This window comes from Arachis stenosperma, chromosome 1 (assembly GCF_014773155.1).
Source record: "Arachis stenosperma cultivar V10309 chromosome 1, arast.V10309.gnm1.PFL2, whole genome shotgun sequence".
NCBI classification, from domain to species: Eukaryota; Viridiplantae; Streptophyta; class Magnoliopsida; order Fabales; family Fabaceae; genus Arachis; species Arachis stenosperma.
Window position 1 is genome coordinate 2,207,148 of NC_080377.1, and position 22,998 is coordinate 2,230,145.

At 33.8% G+C, this 22,998-nt stretch overlaps 1 protein-coding gene across 6 annotated transcripts; it reads right to left on the reverse strand.

Moving 5' to 3' along the window:
* Nucleotides 1-6,468: 6,468 nt before the first annotated feature.
* LOC130977995 (heat shock 70 kDa protein 16) lies at nt 6,469-14,280 on the reverse strand. 6 transcript variants are annotated; one of them, XM_057902230.1, is made up of 10 exons: nt 14,078-14,280; nt 12,380-13,689; nt 11,907-12,119; nt 11,207-11,302; nt 11,005-11,118; nt 10,493-10,693; nt 7,761-7,907; nt 7,558-7,686; nt 7,348-7,478; nt 6,469-7,080 (listed from the first exon to the last, which is right to left on the reverse strand). In XM_057902230.1, the coding sequence occupies exons 2-10, from the start codon at nt 13,547-13,549 to the stop codon at nt 6,993-6,995; spliced, it is 2,289 nt and encodes a 762-aa protein (XP_057758213.1). In that variant the 5' UTR covers nt 13,550-13,689; nt 14,078-14,280; the 3' UTR covers nt 6,469-6,992. The 6 variants fall into 6 exon arrangements, with proteins under 6 accessions (XP_057758213.1, XP_057758210.1, XP_057758214.1 ...); XM_057902227.1 differs by having other exon boundaries at nt 12,380-13,619; nt 14,078-14,247; XM_057902231.1 differs by having other exon boundaries at nt 12,380-13,629; nt 14,078-14,247.
* Nucleotides 14,281-22,998: the final 8,718 nt, after the last annotated feature.

Below are 22,998 nucleotides of genomic sequence, written 5' to 3' on the forward strand. Positions count from 1 at the left end.
TAATTTTACCCTTATATTATAATATATATTGAAAAAAATGAAGGGGTAGTATTGGAAATAGAGAGAATATTAGTTTTCTCTCCATTTTCTTTCTAATGTTGGAGAAAAAAAAAATTGGTGGGTCCCACCAGTTTTTTTTCCATCCATTTTCTTTTCCCTCAATTTTCCTCTCCAACCAAACAATGAAAAATAATCATTTCCCTTTCCATTTTCTTTCCTCCATTTTCTTTCCTTCCATTTTCCACTCAAACAAACATAGTGTTAATGATTTAACTCCGTTCGCAAAGTTTTAAAAGTAATATTTGAGTTTTTTATTTATTAAAAATAATAATATTAATATTTGATATAATTTTTAAAATTAAATTATAATTTTTTAAAAAATTATTTAAGAATTTATAAAAAAGTAAAAAAAGTCTTTTTTATAATATTATTATTTTTAATTATATTTTTATAAAATAAATATTTTTAGAATTAAAAATTTAAATATAAAATAATTTATTTATAAGTTATTTTTAATATAATTATTTATTGTTTAAATTATTTTTTTAAAAGAAATTTAATTAAATTGTTTATCCAAATTGGGACTAAGTATGATGATTAATAAATATTTATTTAATTAGTGATTATGAAAATGATGTTGGATCTTTAGAATTTTTTATTTTAATAAATAAAATAAATATAATAATTAACAAAATAAATAATTTAAAAAATAATTATCGTTTTAAATTTTTTAATCTTATCTCTTTTATATTGTAAACGAGATGAATATGCACGTATCTCGTTTACATTGTAAACGAGATAAGACACGTCAGCATGACATGTGGTTAGTGTAAACGAGATAAGGCATATCCACGCTTATAAGTAGAAGTCGTTTACAGCTTTATTCCGAGTCTCCATTTGACCTTGTCAACTTTTCTTCTCTCTTTTGACCCTTTATTCTTACCATATTTTAGACTGATACGGTGATGGCGTGCTAGGCGGGGAACGACGAAGATATTAATAGGTTGAATGAGACGTCGCATTACGTCGGAGCGGTCAACTTCGAGGTTAGTTGTGTCCTGTTTGTTTAATCTAAGTATGTGGCTATTGTTAGGGTAGTCCTAAAGAGCATGGTTTAGGGATAGGTCTATGGGAGGAATTTAAAATTCTGTTTGCTTGTGTAAGGTTGTTATGACATAATTATTAGTTTGAAACTCTGTTTTACTTGTGCTAGGTTGTTATGTTAGTATTTATAACGTTCTAGTATGAGTTTGCTTAGTATGGAATATGTAATTTAGAGATATATGTAGACTAAAAATATTGAAGTATGTGCTTAAGTAGAAGTAGCGGTAAGTTAGATAAATATGCGCGTATCTCGTTTACAGTTTGAGATATGTAAAAATTTATCTCGTTTACAGTGTAAACGAGAGAAGATTGAAAATTTTAAAACGATAAATATTTTTTAAATTATTATATTTATTTTATTTATTAAAATAAAAAATGCTGGATCTTTATTTGTAGAGAAATTTTGTTTTTTATAAAAATTTATTTTGTAGATTACGATACTGGTGAGAAGAGTTCATTAACTTCTTATATGTATTAATGCATGTATCAAGTATGGTGTTAAAAAAAAAGTCTCCTTTTGGAATGTTCATAAGAAATACATAAAAAATTTCATGATAACTTTATGGTAGGTTTAGAGTTAGAAGGCTATAGTTGAAAAATTTTTAATTAGAGTTTGAGATTTAAAATTTAAGTTTTATAATTTTGATTTATGGGTTAAGATTAAGATGTATTATTTAGAAATTAAAAGGAATTTAGGTTTTAAGAATTTTTGGTTTAGGGGTAGGACTTAAAGATTTAGATTTTAGAATTTATGTTATAGAATTTTGGGATTAGGACTAATTATTTAGTATTTAGGATTTAAGAATTATAATTGAAGATTGAGTGTGTATAATCATTTGTTAAGGGTTAGAGATGACGTTTTTGGTTCCAGGGTTTATTATTTAGGATATAGGGTTTAAAGTTTAGACTATAAATTTAAGAGGTTACCGTCTAAAATCTATGGTTTAAGATTTAGAATTTAAGTCTAAAATATTATGATTTAAAATTTTAGGATTATAGGTTTTGATATAATTTTGAGGGTATAAGATTTAAAGTTTATAAACTAGGGTTTAGAATTCGGAGTTATTGTGAATCAAAGTGAATGATGTAAAAAGTCAATCAAGACAGATTATCATTATATTGATTGTTGTTATAATGGGTTTGATATCAGTAAAGATTTGCATGGTAAAATGCTCCAACTGAAAGGGTTTTTTTGGGGGTCATGGTATGGACTGGAAAGTCCGATCCACACCTAAACACAAACCCACCATAACCCAACTACTAACTTAAAATTACAGAACCTGTCAACCTGACTAGGGGTGACAATGGGTAGGATAGGATAGGATAGGATTTTGATCTAACTCTAATCCTACTTGCGGGTTGAGATTTTTATATAAACTCAATCCTACTCTATTCGCGGGTTGAGAATATCTCAACTCTAATTCTATCTACTCTTAACCCGCGGATTACATAAAAGATAGATTATTATTATATAACTTGATGATAATTCAAAATAGAATTGACTTTTATGTAAAAAAAAAATATTAAATTATCAATTAATAATTTTCTTTTAGTAATTAAGAATCTTTTGCATTTAATGAGAGATCTTTGATTCAACATCCACTTAAAATATATTTTTATATAAGTATATAACATATACATATATAGAGTGCGGGTTGATCGGGTAGGGTTAAGGCTCAACCCGCACCCTACCCTACCCGCACGAGAACCTTACCCGCACCCTACCCTACCCGCTGCGGATCAGGTTAGCAACTCTACCCGACTGGATGGGGTCGGATTGGGTACCGCGGGTAGGATACATATTGCCACCCCTAAACCTGACTCTCCCTCTATAAAACCTCAACTAACATTTATCTACCCAAATTCAAATTACACCACAACAATCTATTGAAGAAGATAGAAGAGCTTCTGCCATGAGCAATAATGATGCTTTAAATGATGTTGCAGTACCCCTTAACATTCTTCCACTAATGTCTTTGATCACAGTGGCTGCCACTTCTTCGTTGGATTCCCTGGAGAATGAGGAATCATTGTTGATTTAGTCCAGTCCTTCAATGGTGGTATCTACTTTACATATAACCTTTCTCTACTCCTTGTCTCCATGATGGGTTGCTTAGTTGCTTCTGTTGCCTTCCTGAATTCTGCTTGTTGGATATTAGCATAGAGTATAATGGTTTTAGGATCTGGTTTTGATGTGTTTGAAAATTGCTGCATTTCTAGCCTTTCAAATTGACCACATGATAAGACTTAGACAACTCCATTTGTTCGCTCATTATTCCTTAGTTTCCTCTTTAATATCCTTCTCTAAAGATCTCCACCAAAACCTTGCTATTTTAGCACAAAGGTTTCTACAGAATTTCTTTGGGGATCTAATAACGCTCATAGCATACCATGGAATTGCTTGGATGATCGCTTTTATTAGTGTCTCTTTTCGCGCTTGGTTCAATAAAGTAACACTAATGATTATATCTCTAATACTCCATAAACTTCCATTGTACACATTGTATAACTATTCCATTGGCTCCTCATACTTTCCCATAATACAATCATCAGCAAAAAATAAATGGGTTAAAGGAGGTGTTGTATGGACAAGTTTCACCCCTTAAATGAGCATTTCACTTTGGGCTTTTGCCATCAATATAGAAAAAACTTCAAGAGCTATAATGAATAAATAAAGTGACAGAGGATTTCCTTGTTTCAGTCCTCTATGCGATTTTACTTTTCTTGTCAGGCTTTCATTTATCTTAAATTTGTATTGGACATTTTTGACGCACTTCATGATGCACTCCGTCCATCCATTGTCGAAACCAAAAGCCCTCAAGGTATCTTCGAGAAAGTCCCACTCTATCCTGTCATTACGACTGAGGTTCGTCGGGGTAATGTAAAGTTCGTCGAGAACGGCGAACTCTATATAATTCATAGAGTTCATTGGGGATATTGCAAACCTTATTAATATAATAGGGTTCGCCGGGAGTGTGACAAACTTTTCCTAAAATATCAAAAAAGAAAAACATATTTCGTGTTTTGAAGTTTGAATTTTTTTTTTCGAAAAATAATCTCTTTTATTTTATAGTAGAAAAAAATTTTAGATATGCAACCAAGTAAAATGTAAATCCAAATGACGGCAATTGCTGGTACAATTTTGAAGGATGGTTTGACTTACTCAGGATCACTTTTATAAGACTCGGTGTTGAAGATTGTAGAAGATAAAAATCTACATAAGAAAGATTTGAAGACATTTTAAAACTTTTCTCTTACAGATTTGGAATATGATCATTACATATAAGCTTCTAAAAATTTTATCGTATTCTTTTCCGTAACAAAACATCCTTAGAGAAAAAATATCTCATCATTCAACAAATATATTTACATCACACAAAACAAACTTACCATCAAATTTACGTAACACAACCGAAAAACTCACCATCAAAACAACTCCCAACAAAATCGTCTTTATCTTATGTAAACATTCTCTCGTATGACTTTTACTTGAAATTTTACGGACATTTTATTGTTTTATTATCCCTAGTATATAATCGTAGAGAACTATCAATATATGTTTTTCACCACTTAGTTATACAAGAAATTTACTACAAACCAGAATTCATATATTTCACATGTCATATTCTCCACTAACTAAGGGTTGTGCGAAATTGGTCTAGACTAATCATAAGCACGGCCATGAGATTTGCTATGGTATTGCAACTTGCAAGATAGGGATGAACACGGGTTGGGTTGGTTTGGGCTTAAGGTTAAATTAGAACCAAACTAATTGAATTGTAATTGGTTCGGTTTGGTTCGAATTTATATATATTTTTTTGTGTACTCGAACCAAACCAAATCGATTAAAAACAGATTGGTTCGGTTCGGGTAATTAGGTATCAATGAAACAGACATTCATAAAAAAAAATTATCTTAAAAAATTCTGTAAGTACAATAAAGATGTAATATTAATAGAAATAATTCGAACACGTTAAACGCCAAATACATTAAAAACTAAATATATTAAAATTCAAACATATTAAACACTAAAGATATTAAAATTCAAGCATATTAAAAAGCATATATATTTTTTTAATTTTTATTTTTTTATTTAATTAATATATGATTGGGTCTCCAGATTGGTTCGGATTCTACATTCCCAAAACCGCTATTCGAACTAATTACTAGAGAGAGTCATTGATTTGGTTAGGATTGGACCCGATTACCATTAATTTCAGAACTAATTTAATTGGTTCGTTTCGGGTTCGGACAAGTAATCGAGTACCTAGTGTCCGTGCTCACCCCTATTGCAAGACACAGGTGGGAGAACAAAAAAAAGAAAACAAATAACAAGTAATAGATACGGAGAGAAGAAGAGTACTGTAAGCCAATCAATATAATTATATAAAAAATAAAAGGATATGTAAAGTATATTTTTTATTTTTGTAATTTAAAAAAAATATTTTTAACGTTTAATTTTATTCAATTTTGTTCCTAATATTTTCTATTTATTCAATTTTGTCCTTAACGTCTTCGATTTGTGAAAAGCCATCCTTAAACGTTTTCAATTTTGTCCCCCAATATTTCATATAAAATTAACATTCAGGGGTAATTTTGATACAAGCCAAAAATGTTAAAGATGAAATTGAATATAATTAAACATTAAGGATATTTTTAAAGAAAATTACAAATATTAGAGACAAAAAATATATTTTATCCAAAATAAAATAAAACAAAAATATTATGTGCACATCAACTATCATATATTTAAATGTAAATACATATTTAATTTAATTTATTTTAATATTTATTTTGTATTTTAATATATATTTTATACTAATGACTAATTTTAATAATTGAGTTTAATACACACCTAATATGATTGAAAATAAAAACGCGACTACTTTTTTTTCCAATGTAAAAAAGGGAAGTTTTAAGATTTTTAAGAGAATAAAATTAACTTTACTCTGCATATTTTATATTCATCTCTCTCCCATTTGGACAACTAGAAGTTTGTGTTTTTTTTAACGTGCAAAAAACCCTATTAAAAATGATTCCGGTGTCTGACCCAAAATAAAAAAGGATACCGGTGTAATTACCTAAATAAAAACTCAACCTAAAATAATTAAATTTTCATTAGGAAAAAAAAAATTAAAAACTCAATACAAATTAAAAACACTATTTATATACTAAAATCAGTCACTAAAATCAACCACCAATATATGTGTATAAAATATGTTTATAATTTATTTTATTTTTTATGTATATTTACATTTCAACATGTATTTTATATTGATAGCTGATTTTAACATACTCTAGCGTAGTCGAGTGCAAAATATATAGTTCAATTTCAAAAAGCCGAACAAGCTATTATGTGCCTTTTAATCTCGCCAACTCCCAAAAGATTACAGGCTAACCAATCATTTCCATCTTTCAATAATAGTTTCTTCGATTACAATGCAGAAACAAGGGTCATTGATACTACATATACATATTTCACAGAGATTTTCTTCCAGGGAGCCAAACCTACTTGATTCACAAAACATATCTCCCTAAAGAAGATTGGATAACAATATCAAAATACAAAACACCAGAGAGAGGAGAAGAACCTTGGAAGAACAAAATGATTGAACTGATGACCGTAGATGATTTCATACTTAAACTTTCCTCTTTCAAAACCCCAGGAAGGTTGGGCGGTGAGAAAACAGGGAAAAAAAAAAAGAAAGGAAAATGCAAGGAGAGTGGCAAAAAATTCTATACTTGTCAGAAAGTATCTGTAATGAAAACTTAATTTTAGTCAATGGGATATATTAGCAACACCATCAATATATTAATGGCTGATTTGAAGCATCCGGTTTGTCTTCACCAGTGTCTTCTTTGATTGGATAAGTCCTGGAATCCAATATTCATGGCTGATTTGAAGCATCCGGCTTGTCTTCGCCAACGTCTTCTTCCATTGGAGACGTCCTGGAATCCAATTTCCGTTGACATGTTCTGAAACCCAACAAAATAGAACAATAACTAAGTAATAGATGAAATCTATGATAACATGATAGTCATGAGAGAATACCCCCTTTTTTTTGCACAATATATATCAGACCTAATTGAATGATCACATGAAATTTCTTCCAAATCGGATATATTGATTGATATGTGAATTTTATATTCGATGAATTGGATTTCCTCATATACTTTTTGCTTTATTTGGATACCACTGACTCATGGCAAACAAAAATTTATCACAATGGGCGAGCATCATACATTTTTAAATCCTCTGCCTTGCCCTGAATATCACTTGACCAAAATATTGGGTCAATGTTCTTGGGCCAAGATTCTTGTTGCTGCATCTTCTCACTTAGCCACTGCTCTGCTTTATTACACTCATTCAATACCTGAAACAAAATAGAGATCACTCGGAACCAATCTTATGAGAAAGAAAGGTAATACTTTTTGACCTATTCATTATTTTACCAGTTCTTTGTCTTGGGGTGGAAGGGAATCTGCAGTCCCGCGAAGCTCTAAAATGCATTTTAACAAATCTCTTCTGGCTTGATCTCTTCCTTCTTCATCTTTATACCTATTCTCGATTGGATCCACCAGCTACATAAATATGTAGAATGTTAACAAGAAGCATTGCAACGGAAACAATGATTCTAGAGAAAAAAAAAAGTAACCTTCTTTAGGTCTTCTAGTTTTGTAGTGTAAGCAAGTTCAGTTTCATCATAACCATCCTCATAAAGCCACTCCTCAGTCTCTTGAAGCCTCTTGGATATGTCATCCCTCTCTTGATCAGTTGCAAAGCTCCGATATGTGTTGAATAGCTATTTGAAAATGCAAATAAATTTGATTTCAAGTCATCAAAATATAGAACCCCATGAAAAGAATTTCAAATGCCTGGTTACAGAACATCAATGACATGGAAAGAAAACAAGATATTTTTCTAGTGAGGTATGACATCAAACAGTTATGCAGGAAGTTCCCTTAGAAACACTACAATGTTGCCACATTTAACTTTCAAGAATCTATTTGCTGTCAAGTTTCAACTTTCCAAGTCAATGCAGCTAGCAACAGTTGTTATCCCTTCGATCATAATCTCTGCTACAAGAATGGCTCTGACTCAATGCATGTCCCAGCCTCTCAATCAATTGAGACAAATTTCCAAGAATCTTTCTCGGCTTTTTTTTGCCTCGCAAACACCTCCTTTCTTGATTCCGTGGCTTCTTTGATTGTAGGGACATGGGAAATGCCATTCACATGCTCCCCCTAGGATGAGGAGCTACAATACAAGTTGTTACAAGTACAATGATACCAGGTGAATATGAATTTTGCAAAAAAAAAAAAGGGAAGGGCAGCCTGGTGCAAAGCACATCCCACATTATGCAAGATCCAGGAATAGTCGCACTCGAAGGTCGTAATGTAGACAACCTAACTTGTTGCAAGCATCAATGGCTGATTCCGTGACTTGAACCTCAACAACACCCAGAGACAACTATTTGTTATGAGACTCCCCCTTTGTGAATAAGAATTTTGAATAACACTAAATTTATTGAATAAATTGGCATAGGAGTGAGGAATATTAACTTCAAAATAGTATAATTGAATCGCAAGTTTAAAGAGAGCAATAAATATAACATAAGACCGTATCCTAGGAATATATAACCCCTTTTCCATCCACTCCTCCAGGCCTCATTGAACCAACCATTTCCTCCCTTATCTAATCAGACGTAGCTACCAAAAGGAATAGTAAATTAGCTTGTTCTCTCCTAATCAATCCAACATATTTCCTTTCTTCCAATTCTCACGATTATATTTTCTCTTCTATTGGAACTGATCACAGGTCTTCTGTGGCTGGTTGCTATCTATCTCCCTTCTGTCTCCTTGTACACACTATGTATTTGAGCCAAGTGGACATCTAATGAAGGCACTGGAAATTTTGAAGGAGCAGAACTTATACATCAATAACAATAACAACAACTTTAACATTTCTGGGAGGGGGAGTGGCTGCGGATCCCTTGAGACCATGGTGTCTTGCGCACCACCAACAGATTTGAAGTGGTTGAGGGGGTTCTTAAGTCTAGCTGGCTATTATAGGAGAATGATAGCTTAGCCTCTAACGCAACTATTGAAAAAAAAAATTCCAACAGTGAGTGGAAGCACAACTAGTTTTTGAGAACCTAAAACAGGCAATGGCATCACTGCCTGTACTTGTTCCATGCTTTAAGGGTGCCTCTGGAGGAATAGATCCTCTCAATTTTTTCTCTCAATTAATATTGTTATCGTCAAGCGTGCTCTTTTATCATACAACATTTTCTCTCACATGTTTTCTCTTGGTCCCACTTAAAAAATGTATAATGCGAGATCACACTTGACAACATCAATTGAGAAAAAGAATTAAAAGGATCATTCCGTGCCTCAAGCAAGTGTCTACGGTTATTGATTCAAGAATAAATACCATACCTCATATGAGCCTAAACAACAGAAGTCGATCAAGGGAGTAAGCTAATGGTTATTGCGTTGATCGTTCAAAAATGGAGGTACTGCTTATAGGGGAGGAATACTGTGGTGCATAGTGCATACTCACTAGTAAAGTTTGAAATCATTGCTAAACTTGGTTTTTGATTTCGAAATCTACCATAAAAGTTGGGAGCCTGGAACACGTTATGGCAGCAGATGGACTGTCTCTCAAGCTCGACTATAGTAAAATATTTTCGTGACCTTCTGAAAGTAGGAGCCTAAACGGGATTGAAAGAAGATGTCCAAGCAGACATCAAGCTAAAAGAGATTAATCAAGCTTTATTGCAAGGGAGGACTCAAGAAGGTTCTGAATCCAATTGAAAAGAGGTAGACACTATCACAAGGAAAGGCTAGTGGTACCAACTCCCCAAGGATTCCTATGATAAAGCAGAAATTCTATGAAGAAGCAATTGGAGGCATTCAAATTTCTTTACAACCTAGAAGCAGGTATCTAGGCTACTATGGTAGGAAGGGACAAAGAGGACTATTTGGAAATATTCCCAGAATCAAGATTTTTGCCAGTGGTAATCATCATAGTTGATCATTAACATGTTCCCATTCCCACTGAAGATACGAAGATTTGTCCATGATTTCATTGACAGCCTTGCAAAAGCCAATGCGACATACACTATTGTGATAGTTGTTGATAGACTTATCAATGGACACATGCTCCTACAAGACTTCAGTTACTATAGCACAAGGTTTCTCATTTAATACTCTCAATATCAAGGTACCAATTAAAAAAGACCCAAAAAGAGTAAAAATAGAAAGATCATGCAATGCATTAAATCTGTATATAGTGGTTGCGGAAGAGGTTGTGTGTGACTCCATTAACCAAGTATGATGAACCGTAAAAACCAGTCATGTATACTCATTGAGATATTATGTCTACCTTATTTCTCATATCATAGACATAAGACTCCAAGGTGTTCTTCTTTTCTTTGGTTAGCTCTACAGTTCTGTCCTGTTGGGCCAACTGTAGTTCTTTTTCATAAGCTTCCGATATTTCAGCCTTTGACATTGCACCATCAATATTCTCACTTACTGGCACATTAAGCCTTCTGTTGGGTTTATCTTTCCTTGCACCATCAGCCTGCAATACGATATTAATTTTTATTTTATTAACTTCAAACAACTTTATGAATTAATCTACAGTCATACTCAGTAATTCCCAAAAGATAATAAGAAAAATGTTACAGCTATATAATATGGAGATCATGAAAACCGATCATAAAACATATGTTGCAGAAATCATTATCAGATACGATTGCATCCTAACACATAGCTATAATATATTTCATGCAGAATAAACAAGTTATCCAGAACTTCCACCAACTGAGATCTACCAAAAAGAAAAGTCAAAATTGCACGAGATACAGTGTGGTAAATCATTAAAGTACTTACAGAAGTATCATCATCTCCATTGGCAACTGTATCTGGAATATCAACATCCATTGGATCAGAATTTGAATGATAATCACCCGTTGCAACTGAATCGCCCACCTGATCCCTGATCAACTGAAGCCATAAAAGGGTTCATGAGTATACCAAGATCTCTCGGACGATCTATTGAAAACAGTGAAAGAAACTTCTTATTAGTACTTACTGTAGCAGATTCTATACTGACAATGCCATGCAAATCTAGTCGAACTCTAACTTTAACTTTTGTCTTACTACCATTGGATCCTTGGAAAGGACCAATCTGAAAAGTAGTGAACATTGCATTAACATATAACAAGGTTTAGGCATGCAGAAAAAGTAACGAGTGAAACAGGAACCGTAATAAACTACCACATACACTTCCTTTTTTCCCTAACATAACAATTTATTCAGGTAAATACATGAACATGCTCTTGTATTGTTGTACCTAATTAGTTTAGCAATAATAGCTCCCTTTGAAATCAAAACAAGCTTATTTTTCCATCTCTAGCAGGAATCAAAGAACATAAGGAGATGCTTGCAATCTTGCATATATGAAGTATGAACAAATAACAGCAGCTAGATAATTATAAACAAAATACTTAAGAACTTACAACTCAAAAACAATAACATGTTGAGTGTGACAACAATTACTTCCTACCAAGGACAATCCTTCTGTCGTATTGGAATAATATTTTTGAAAATTGAGTACCCACAAAGAAAGATAATAGAACTCATATTGACACACAAAAAGCAGCCAAGAGAAGAGAGCAAGGGTAATAACTAATAATAAGGGAGAAAGGAGGGGATAAATTAAACATATAAATATGTGCATAAGATATTTTTAACTGCATCACATAAGTCAAATTGTTCCAAATTAGGCATACCGTGAAGCAACCAAGTTTAGGAGATGCCCCAGGTGGTAGTTCATTTTGATTAGCATAGAAGGCTTCCAAATTGAACAAATTGGTCCGATGCAATGTGAGGACTTTAACACTCGGAATGGGATGGCCTTTGGGGAATAGTACATTATTTGATCCTGCACTAACTGGACCTTCATCTGATGAAAGTCCAACAGAAAAAGGAAAAGAATCCCGGACCTGAACAAATACGAGATATTACATTAATTTAATAGAGGATAATATAACATAAAGAGGCACATTATCTATACCTATATGAAACTAAAGTCGCAGAAATTCCAATTAACAGCAACATAGTTAAACCTGGACACCTTGTAAAAGTAAGTCTAGGCAATAACTAGTTTTTTTGACAATGCTAAGAATCTACGAACATGAAATAAATTTAACCTACAACATATTAGATAAACAAATTTAAGTTAAGAATATATACAGATACACACCTCATATTCTCTCACACGGTAATTGGGATGGAGCATTGCACACTGTAAAGCACAACCTCGAGCTACACACTCACTTGCATTCAGCTTTCGGCTGGGTTCTTTCTTGAAAAGACATGTTAATATCTTAGCAATAGCTGGAATCCTAGAACCCGAGCCAACAAGTTCCACAGAAGAAATTTTTTCTGCAGTCAAGTTTGCATCAACTAATGCTCTTTTGCAAGGAACAGAAACTCTTTCCAATAATTCCGATGCCAGCTTCTCAAATTCTTCCCTCGTGATAAAGCCCTTAACATCTTTCTCATCCATCAAGCATTCAATATTTAGAGGTGCCTCTAGATTTGCACTCAAAACTTTCTTCAACTTCTCGCATGCTGCGCGTAACCTAATGCTTGCTTTAGAATTAGAATACACATCAATGTTGTACTTCTCCTTAAATTGTGCTGCAAAATGATTAAATAGAACTTCATCAAAATCCCTCCCTCCTAAGCTCCTGTCAGATGCATGCGAAAGTATCTTCATTTGCCCAAACTCAAATGCTGCAATTGAGACCTGAGTATCACAGTGACCAATGTCAATAAATGCAACATTAATTGAACCTGTACTTTGAATATCTGTTTTATAAATTCCATAGCTAAGAGCAGTTGCAGTACAATCATGGATCAATCTCAAAGGCTTCAACCCAGCAATTTTTGCTGCATCCAGATATGCCCTTCTCTGTAAGTCATTAAAGTATGATGGGATCCCAATAACGCAATCCGAAACAGGCAAACCCAGATCTTTCTCTGTCATCGTCTTCAAGTGAGCCAAGAGCATGGACATTATCTGCACTGGTGTGAACATATGAGTCCTGTTCAAGTATTCCAAGTGAATCAAAATGCCGCCATCCGGGCCTTGAGAAGTGGCAATGGGAAGCATTTTCAGCTCCCTTTCAACATCATCATCGACAAATTTCCTCCCAATCAGTCTCTTCACTTGCGACACCGTTGACTTTAGGTGCATCATAGCAGAAGCAGCGGCAGCAGAGCCCAAAAACCGTTGCTTCTCTCCAAAGCAGACCACAGAAGGGGTTTCGCGCTTGGACTCGTCATTCAGCAAAACATCGATCCCCCTTTGCTTTACCACAGCAATGACACAGTTCTCATTACCAATGTCAAAACCCACAGCACTCATCTCAACTCACCTATCTCGAACCAAACTCAAACTAATTCAATCCGGTGCACCCACTCTTCTTGATCAAAACCTACCAAAAACTCCAAAATTTCACCAGATTTCACAAAATCAGTCACTTAACCAAGCTTCAACAGCAATCACTACAGTACAAAAACAAATGAAGCTAAGAAGAAACTTCGAATTTGGAAAGCCTTATCATAAAACATAAATAAGTTATCAACTAAACTCCATGTACTCCAATTACTAATGCCTTCGATTTCCCACGAGGTGCAAGCAATATCAAAAAATAAAAAATAAAAAATGGACAACAACAACAACAATAATAATCTGAGTAAACTCCACATTAAAACTTTTTTTTTTTTGCTGAATTTGTTTCATTTCGGCGGAAAAGGAATTAAGGCATGGTTTAAAAGTAACTAGAAGGCGAATGTAACAGAAATTAAAGTGCAAATGAAAGACTAAGAGGCGTTAATTGAAGGGCAATAAAGAATGGAATAAACCTGACAGGATACAAGAAGCGAGAAGCACCTGCGTTTGCGTGATTACATAGTTTTGTAGGTGACGACTGACGATGGCGGAGAGAGAGAGAGAGAGAGAGAGAAATCTTTGCACAGTGGCACAAGGCAAAGACCATATATGGGGTTTTCAAAAGGCAGCCAATAGGGGTAAATGTGACATTAACGGATCTAAATGGGGGCAACTTGCGTAACCCCTCGTTTCTTCAACAGCATTTGGATCAAAAGAAGTTAAAAGGAAAGAAAATAACTAAAAAACAGTTTTTCTTTGATTAAATCAGAAGAGAAATTGAGCAGAAAGAAAAAAAAATGTGGTATTATAATATGGATGTTTATGTGCAGTTCAATTTTTGTATGGTAAAATGCTCATGTTTTTAAGAGAAATTATATTAAATGAAGGTTGAAAATAAACACCTCATTTATGTATAAATAAGAACATGATTTGAAGGCAATATCACTAATAATAAAATACTCTTTTTCTTCTTTATATATATATATATATATATATATATATATTGACATCAATCACGTTTGTCTTGCTGTTTATGAATTCACAGATTTCGTTAATGACAGTACATGTGAACCGTTAAGTGACAGGTATATTAACAGCTATGTACCTAGTTGGAAGCTAATAAGATATGTTCACTTTATTGTGTCAAAATAGTCCATATCCCCATTTTATAAACCCTAATCCCCAAATCAAACGAAATCGTTAATCCATCTTGAGGAGTGGTGTTGCAGTGGTGCAAAGACATCACTTAGGTTTAGAAGCCAGGATGCAGAGCGCCGGTGGAGGACGAAGTGGTGGGTTATTACCGCGATCGCTAGGTAGCTTTGGCTCTAGCTCCTCCATGCAAAAACGGAGGATGAACATGGACAGAACCTGTTTTTGTGGGCTGAAAATTGTGATCAAGAAATCCGGAACACCAGAAAATCTAGGAAGGTTGTGGTAGGCTTAGAGAAGGGGAGTTGAATCTATGCATCTCTTTTAAGTTACTGAAATGACCCTTTAAATCAAACTTTTAATTCTGATTCTGTTTGAACTCAACAGCAGAAATTTTATGAGACAATTTATTTTTGTCTCATAAATATCAGAAAACAGAACATTGCAGAGAAGAGAGAAGCTAACACCAGCATGTATCCTGGTTCGATTGCCTTGTGCTATGCAATCTACATCCAGTCTCCTCCACAATAATGGAGGAATTTCCACTATAGTTATAAGTATTACATACACCAATTCCACAGGATTGACACAATCCTTTCACACTCAAGTTCTAACCTAACTTGACATTGGCTATGCTAATACCTAACTCTTCACTCTTAGTGCTAATCCAACTAAGAAATGGATACCTCACGGGTACAAGATACAAGATACAGACATACCTAAAGAAATTTGAAAATAACTCTAGGCTTTTCTCTCAAGTGTATCACTCAGCCTCTTTCCACTCATGGCTTTTTACTTGAGCTCTCTCAATATGTCTTTTTACTCAAGAAATTATAGAAAGATAAACATTGAAAAGTAAATTACAATCTGTAAAATATGAAGGAGATTGACTTCATCAACAGCCTCATTGCTATGTGATAAACCAGATTTGCCAACCTCTGATTTAGCTCTTCATTATTGGCCGAATGCTTCTTTGAAAAAAAGCATTATCCAAGTAGAGGAACTTCTTCAGGAACTCTTCACATAACACAACTCACCAAACTTTGGTTTTCTCTCCTTATCTCTGAATAAATAGAAAATCTTCTTTTATCTCATTGCATGTTGTTGGGTTCTTCTTCCTAGGTCAACTTCTTGAGCACTGTGCTTCACCAACCCACAAACTCACTTTTTCTCATTAATCCTCAGAGTAGAAAATTTGCTTCTGACCTTCTCTTGTTGACCGAAAGCCATAAAACAGCAACCACAAAATTTTTCCAATGGTAAACTGAATCCGAGCCATTGAGAAACTACTTGGTCCCCAAGAATTACTTGTGACCGTAGATACACAGCAGTGAAGAACAGAAATCAACTTTCTTTTGTATCTCATTTCGGACTGAGCAGGGAGTTGAGAAGATGAGAAAAATATATGATGCATGTATGAGGAAATGGGTTATCTTTTACCTTTACTTAAGCTTGATTTGGTTTGAAATGGTTGATTAGACTTCTGCCTTTCAAGCTTAGTCTTTCTCTTTCTTGCTTTTTTGGTGATCAGCTTGGGGAAGAAGCTTTCTCTCACTTTCTTTGAGTTCTGACCACAGCATGTTAAAGTGTACGTTGAGTTGGTGAAGGCAAGTGAGAGAGAATTGCTTGCTGAGTATCAAATCGGGCTTGGGTGTATACTCAAGTTCAGTCCGTTAGATATCTTGCTTTGATTTTCTTTGGGCTTTCATTGCTTTATAGTCCGCCAGCCTTGTTTCTTGATTTCATTCAGTTTGGACTACTTGCTTTTATATTGGGCTGTTGCAATGTTGAGTTTTGGCCTGCAACACTAAATAATCAGCAACATATAATTATAAACAATCAACATTTAATTATTTATTTTGCCCAATAAAATAATGTTTGTCATCACTAATTACTTTAGTTAATTTCTTAACTCAACAATCTCTCCCTTGATGACAAACATATTTAAGCAATAACCAAAAGGAATTGAATTTTAGTAAAGTTAGAAAACTTCCCTTTAATTTATGTTTCTTGCTTTAGTGCTGCTCTCCCTCTCCTTTTCAAGAGTAGCTCCCCCTGTATTTATGTTCTTTTCTTTTTGTTCCTGTTTACATTAAACTTACAAAAAGAGTTGTACATTATGTAATTTAACTAAGGGATACTACATAACCAACGTCACAGATTCAACCCATTATATATCATATCATGTCAGCAGCAAAAACTAAGTATCAAGAATAATCAAGGGCAAATTGATAATATATGAAAGCAAGTTCCAAATGTTATGTCAATACATTCCCTGCAACAGCACAGTTGCAAAACAAAAATTATATGCTCAACACTATCATCAGCGGTAATCAGAAATTCACAATTAAATTACAAAAACTTCAGTAGCAGCTATTACTCCCCCTTTTTTGCATCAAGGGTGGAGCATAAGCATGATCAATGAAAGTCGCATCTTAGATCCTGCAATAATGTGTTAGAGCACAGTCCAAAATATGAAGTGAACTATAATAAAGTGCAGCAGTTAGTTAGAGTATTAAGTCATCCAAGACAACAAAGACTGGTTCAAAAGTAGCAAAATTAACAGAATTCATGAGACAAAAAAGGTAGACAACAGCATCTTGATGAGACAATCCTAAGCATCAGAACCGTTCTCCTCTGAGTGAACTTCTTCATCAGGATCAGTGGCAGGGTCTTCATCCTTCTGTAAGTTGTCAATGAATGTCATAAACACAGCCACTCTATCCCTTGACTTTCGGAAGAAATTCTCATGTTTGCTGGCTAGCTTTCTTTGCTCCTTGCTCATGGCAATCATGTGATTAGATTGTAAGATAAACTCCTGAACAACATCCTTGACAATATTCAGTAGAGCAGATTTTTGGCATGTAGAGATGGAAGTACTCTCGGTAGAAGGAGGAGGAGATTCGTTTGGAATAAACTCTTCATCATCATCTAGAACCACTCGTTCAGATCGAGTAGGTCCTTTTTGCTGTTTCACTACACCACCTCCTTTTAGATATGTTTATTTTCATAATTCTCATTGGTCAAGTCAACACCAAAATATTCAAATATGCAAGTTAGAAACATGTCGTAAGAAAGTGTTTTGTCTTTTTCACTCCCAACAGAGTCAAACATGTATCTAACCATCAAATATGCAAATGAAATTTCTGTTTTAGTGAGAATGGCATATAAAACAAGTGTGTCTGTGTAAGAAACCCTTTGATATGAACCGAGTATGATGTGGTTGACAATTCGGTGCAACTGAGCACGTTCATATCCTAGGACTTTGTGAGTGGGTGTGATGCCATCAATTAAAGAAACATGTTCACAAATGTGAGCCAATACATCATTGTAAGAAATACCAATATCTTCATCCCACTTAACTGAAGTGTAAGCACAAGGTCCAACATCAGTATACTTCAATGCATCACTGATTGTTTCATTGTTCAAGACAATGTCTCAACCTTTAACATAAGAGTGAACAATCCCTTCATGATATGTCAGATTTGCATAAAACTCTTGAACCAACAGAGGATAAACAGGCTTTTTGATTTTAAAGAGATGATTCTAATCCAAAAATTTCAGATTTTCAACAAAAGAAAAATCTTTCTTTTTCAAAGTTGGTAAGTCTTTGAGAAAAGATGGACACATGGTATGGTACTTAACAACTCCTTCAAAGAAATCATTGTTCATGGCAGACCTAAATCTATATGGATTATAATTTGAGTGTGATGTCATGAAGTGGGATTTATGAGCAAAATGATCAATGTCTGATTCTCTAACAGATTTGAGAGGAGAATGGGTTTACCTCTTTAATAATCATAAAATTCTATTTAATTATTTTTGTTAAAAATAGTATTCTTAAAAACTACATCTCAATATAATATATTAGCTCATAAATAGCTAATTATTTAATTTTCAAAAATCCAGGGTCTTATAACTACCAAGTATACGAGTCTAAGCCAACGATATTTTTATGACGAATATGCATAATATGAAAACAATTGTGATTGGATTATCAAGGTTAGTTTGATCCGAAAGAAATATTGTTGGAAAATAAGACGTTATAATGGTAGCCACACCAATACCAGATCTACCATTTCTCATGACAACTGCAAGTTAGACTCAGATACAATCACAGAAACAAGAAAGCCATTAGTGGAAGTTGACCCATCTCTAAAAGTGCGATCTATGTTGCATATGTTCAGGCAAAGTTCAGTTACACATTGAGCTACCACAAACCATGACTGGCAAAACAAAAAGCAGTGAAAAAGATTTTTTGTGGTTGGGATGTCTCATATGAGGCTCTGCCAACATGGTTTAAAGTTATGTGTAAAAAAGAACCATCAGCAACTGTGCAATTTGAAACGGTGCCTGTTTATTGAGGGTATGAGTTGGCTCAGAATGTTTGGGTATTACAGCGAATGTTCTGGAATTTTTACCCTAGTATTAGAGCATTCAGACATTACAAACCAGTTATACAAGTAGATGACATACACTTATATGAAAAATAGAAGTGATTTCTGATGATTACAGTATCACAGAATGACAACGAAAATATTGTGCCTATGGCCTTTCTCATTTTCAAAGGGGAAATTGTTGATGCATAGTACTTTTTTCTTTATAATTTAAGAAGATATGTCGTGACTCAAGATGGTGTGGGCCTTATGTATGATCGTCATGAGTCTATTATTTCAGTCATAGCCCATAGTGATGGAACATAGAATTCTCCGAGAGCTATCCATATGCATTGTATTAGGCATACAGCAGGGAACTTTTTGAGGAATTTCAAAGCACCGTACTTACAAAAGCTTATTGTCAACATAGGTAAATAACATTTAACATTATAGAAGTTTGAATCTTTTTTAAAGTGTGTAAATCCCAAACATTATTGATAGTTCGAATATTTTTTTATAATGTGTAAAGCTCATACTTGGAGGAGAAGTACCAAGATGTCCTTATAATTAAAACGCGATGCTTGACACAGTGACCAATATAGATGGGTAAGACATGCTGAACTCCAACTAAATTCACTTATCCGGTGAAAATCATAGAGCAACAGTAAAAATTTCTAATAGACTCCGGTGTCAGATTTATCATAGAACAAGGTCGTACCAAACAATAACATAATGTGAGCTTTTATATACCTTTGATAAGTACTTTTTTCGTCCCCAAGGTCTGGGGTCGAAATCAAAATCGTCCCCAACCTTTTTTTCTTATTAAAATCATCCCCAACGTTCAAAAACGCTTTAAAATCATCTTTTCCCGAATTTTTGGACCAAAATCCTCATCATCATCATTCTCCTCTTCACCTTCCTCACCCCACCACCTCCACTGCCACCAACATTACCACCACAACCACCATCAACACCACCACCACCACCACCACCACCACCACCACCACAAACACAAACAGCACTCCCTCACCCCACTCCGGTAACCCCCCACCCCTCACCCCACTCCCTCACCCCTCACCGTAACCCCCTCACTCCCTCAACCCCCTCACCTCACTCCTTCACCCCCTCACCCTCTCACCCCACTCCCTCAGCCCCTCACCCCCTCACCGTAATTCCCACCCCCTTCCTCATGCCCCTTTCTTCATGGTCATCATCATCATCATCAACAGAAAATTCAAACAACATGCACAACAAATTTTACAAAAAATTCAGTCCACAGATTTTACCAAAATTTCAACAACAACAATATTCCACAACAAATTTAGTTTACAGAAGAAGAAGAAGAAGAAGCGGTGGTGGGGTGGTGCGGCAGGACGGCAGGGCGACAGGGCGGTGGTGCGGTATGGCAGGACGGCAAAGCGACTGCGACCGACGCAGCTCGTGGCTCCATGGGTGACGGTGTGAGGCGTAGTTGGCGGCAAGATGTGACGGGTTCGGTGGATCAGTGGGGCGGCAGTGACAGGAGGCGCGGCAAGATGTACGGCGGCGCCAAGCTTCTCTCCCTCTCTACCTCTCTGCTCTCTCGGACCTCTGCCCTTCGCGCGGATTTGGCGACGAGGCGCGGCGAGGCACGCATCGGGCTGAGCACGGCACGACGGCGGTGCGACCGGACGGCGTGGAGCGCGGCCCCTTCCCCTCCGATTTCCTTCTCTCCCCCTCCTCCCCCTCCCTTTTTCTCGCGGCCTCCCCCCTTTCTTTCTCTCCCCAGTCCCCACCCCTTTTTTTTATTTTTTTTATAATTTTTTAATAATAAAGGATAATTTGATAAAAAAAATTGAAGTAGAAAATGACGATTTTATAACGTTTTGTAACGTTGAGGATGATTTTAATAACAAAAAAAGGTCAGGGACGATTTTGATTTTGACCCCAAACCTTGGGGACGAAAAAAGTACTTATCCCCTGTCAATATTATCGAGTGTTCGTATATTCTTCCAGTACGAGATATGTGTCTAAATCCAATCTCATTTAAAAATTCAACAGCAATTTAATCCCAAAATTTTGACACATTCAAATGTTTAGGTTCGAGTAATCTTAAATCCTAAAAAAAAAATTAATAATAAAAAATAAATTTCTAACATTTCGTATAATTTAAACATTTGCAAAATTATTAGATAGAAATTAATATTTTAATAAATAATCCTAACAGTATTAAAATCACATAATTTTATACTATACAATATTAAAAAACTATTCTAACAATTACACAAATTAATTACATACATTACTACAATTCAAAAAATTTATCTAACATTCATACTACTTACTACTAAACGTAAGTATGAATTGATTTAATTTAATTACTATTTCTCCAAAACAAAAATATTTTCATTATTTGATAAAATACTGCAAGACCAATATATAAAAAATCATAAAATATATTAATGCAATTTTACATAATAAATTTTTTGTTAACAATTTATAAAATTTATTCATACATATTAATATAATACAATATATTAAAAAACTAATCACACATATCACTAATCATAAATATATTAAAATAAATAAAAATGGTTTCCAAATCTTAAAAGTTATTATTCTTTTATTTTCACTCATTTAAATAAATGCACAAAAAAATCTCCACATAATATTCTTCTCATCTTTTTAGATATGAATTTTTATTACAAAAAAAATAAAATATTTCTTTTTTAAAAAAATTATAACATAATCTAAAATTTTAATTACTCATCAGATTAATACATATTCATCTAGTGTTTGTTTTAATGTATATATATTGTTTTAATGTATATATATTGAACTAAACACAGGAGATTAAATATTCAACCATTTAACTAGTATTTGTTTTAATGAAGTACTCTTTTTTATATTTTTCAATAATGAAATGATACATGAAATATTTTTTTTTAAATTGATCAAATTTTATTTAAATAAATAAAAATATATATTTTTTTGGTATTAGTCACTCAAAGTTCATAACATCACATTTCTCTTATTCATTACACATTATTAAGCAATATGTAATTCATTAAAAACATAACAAATAAATATAGTAGATTCTTGGATACACATCAACAATACTTTTGGAGAGGACATAGAAGTCTTGCTTAACAAAAATGCTCCTACTACTTCTAAAGTTTTCGTTTCTTTCTTATAAAGATTCGTTATTGACACCTCTTGAGCCAGTTTTAGGAGAAGAAGATTAAATTTTCAAGGATGTAAGAAAAGATAATTCTGACTCCGAAGATTGTTGGTATAAGGACGAAAGAGAAATTTTATATCAAGAAAATTTTTTTCATCTATGCCCTGGGATCAAAGTTATTAGAGAAGAATTTAAAGAGTGGTATAAATCATAACATGTTGCTCTCATTGTTAAAATTCTTGAAAAGAGAGTCAATTTAGATTTTATGAAACAATGTTTATAGAGAAATTGGATAAAAAAGGTAAAATAAATGTGATAGATATGAATGGTGACTATTTTTAGTTATTTTTTAGAAGAAAAAAACTATTCGCATGCTCTAACGGATGGATCTTAGATAGTGACGGGTCATTGTATTATTGTACAAATATGGAGGCATTTTTTTAGAGGAGTATTAAAAGGTCAATAATATATTATTGTACAAAGATGAGTCAATAATTTTTTTGTTGTATACCTGTTGCTGTCCCGAGAGTTGAGAACTTTATTGAGTTCAGATGAATTAGAAGAGACGCTGATGAATAAGATTTTAAATTGTGAAATTGTGTTGTTGAAAGATGATAATAATGAATAAATTTAATTAATTAAATAAAATATCAAAATTTCGCGATTCGCATACACACAATGTTAAAGTACTTATATACCCTTACCAATCTTTTTGGTTTTCTAGAAACCCTAAT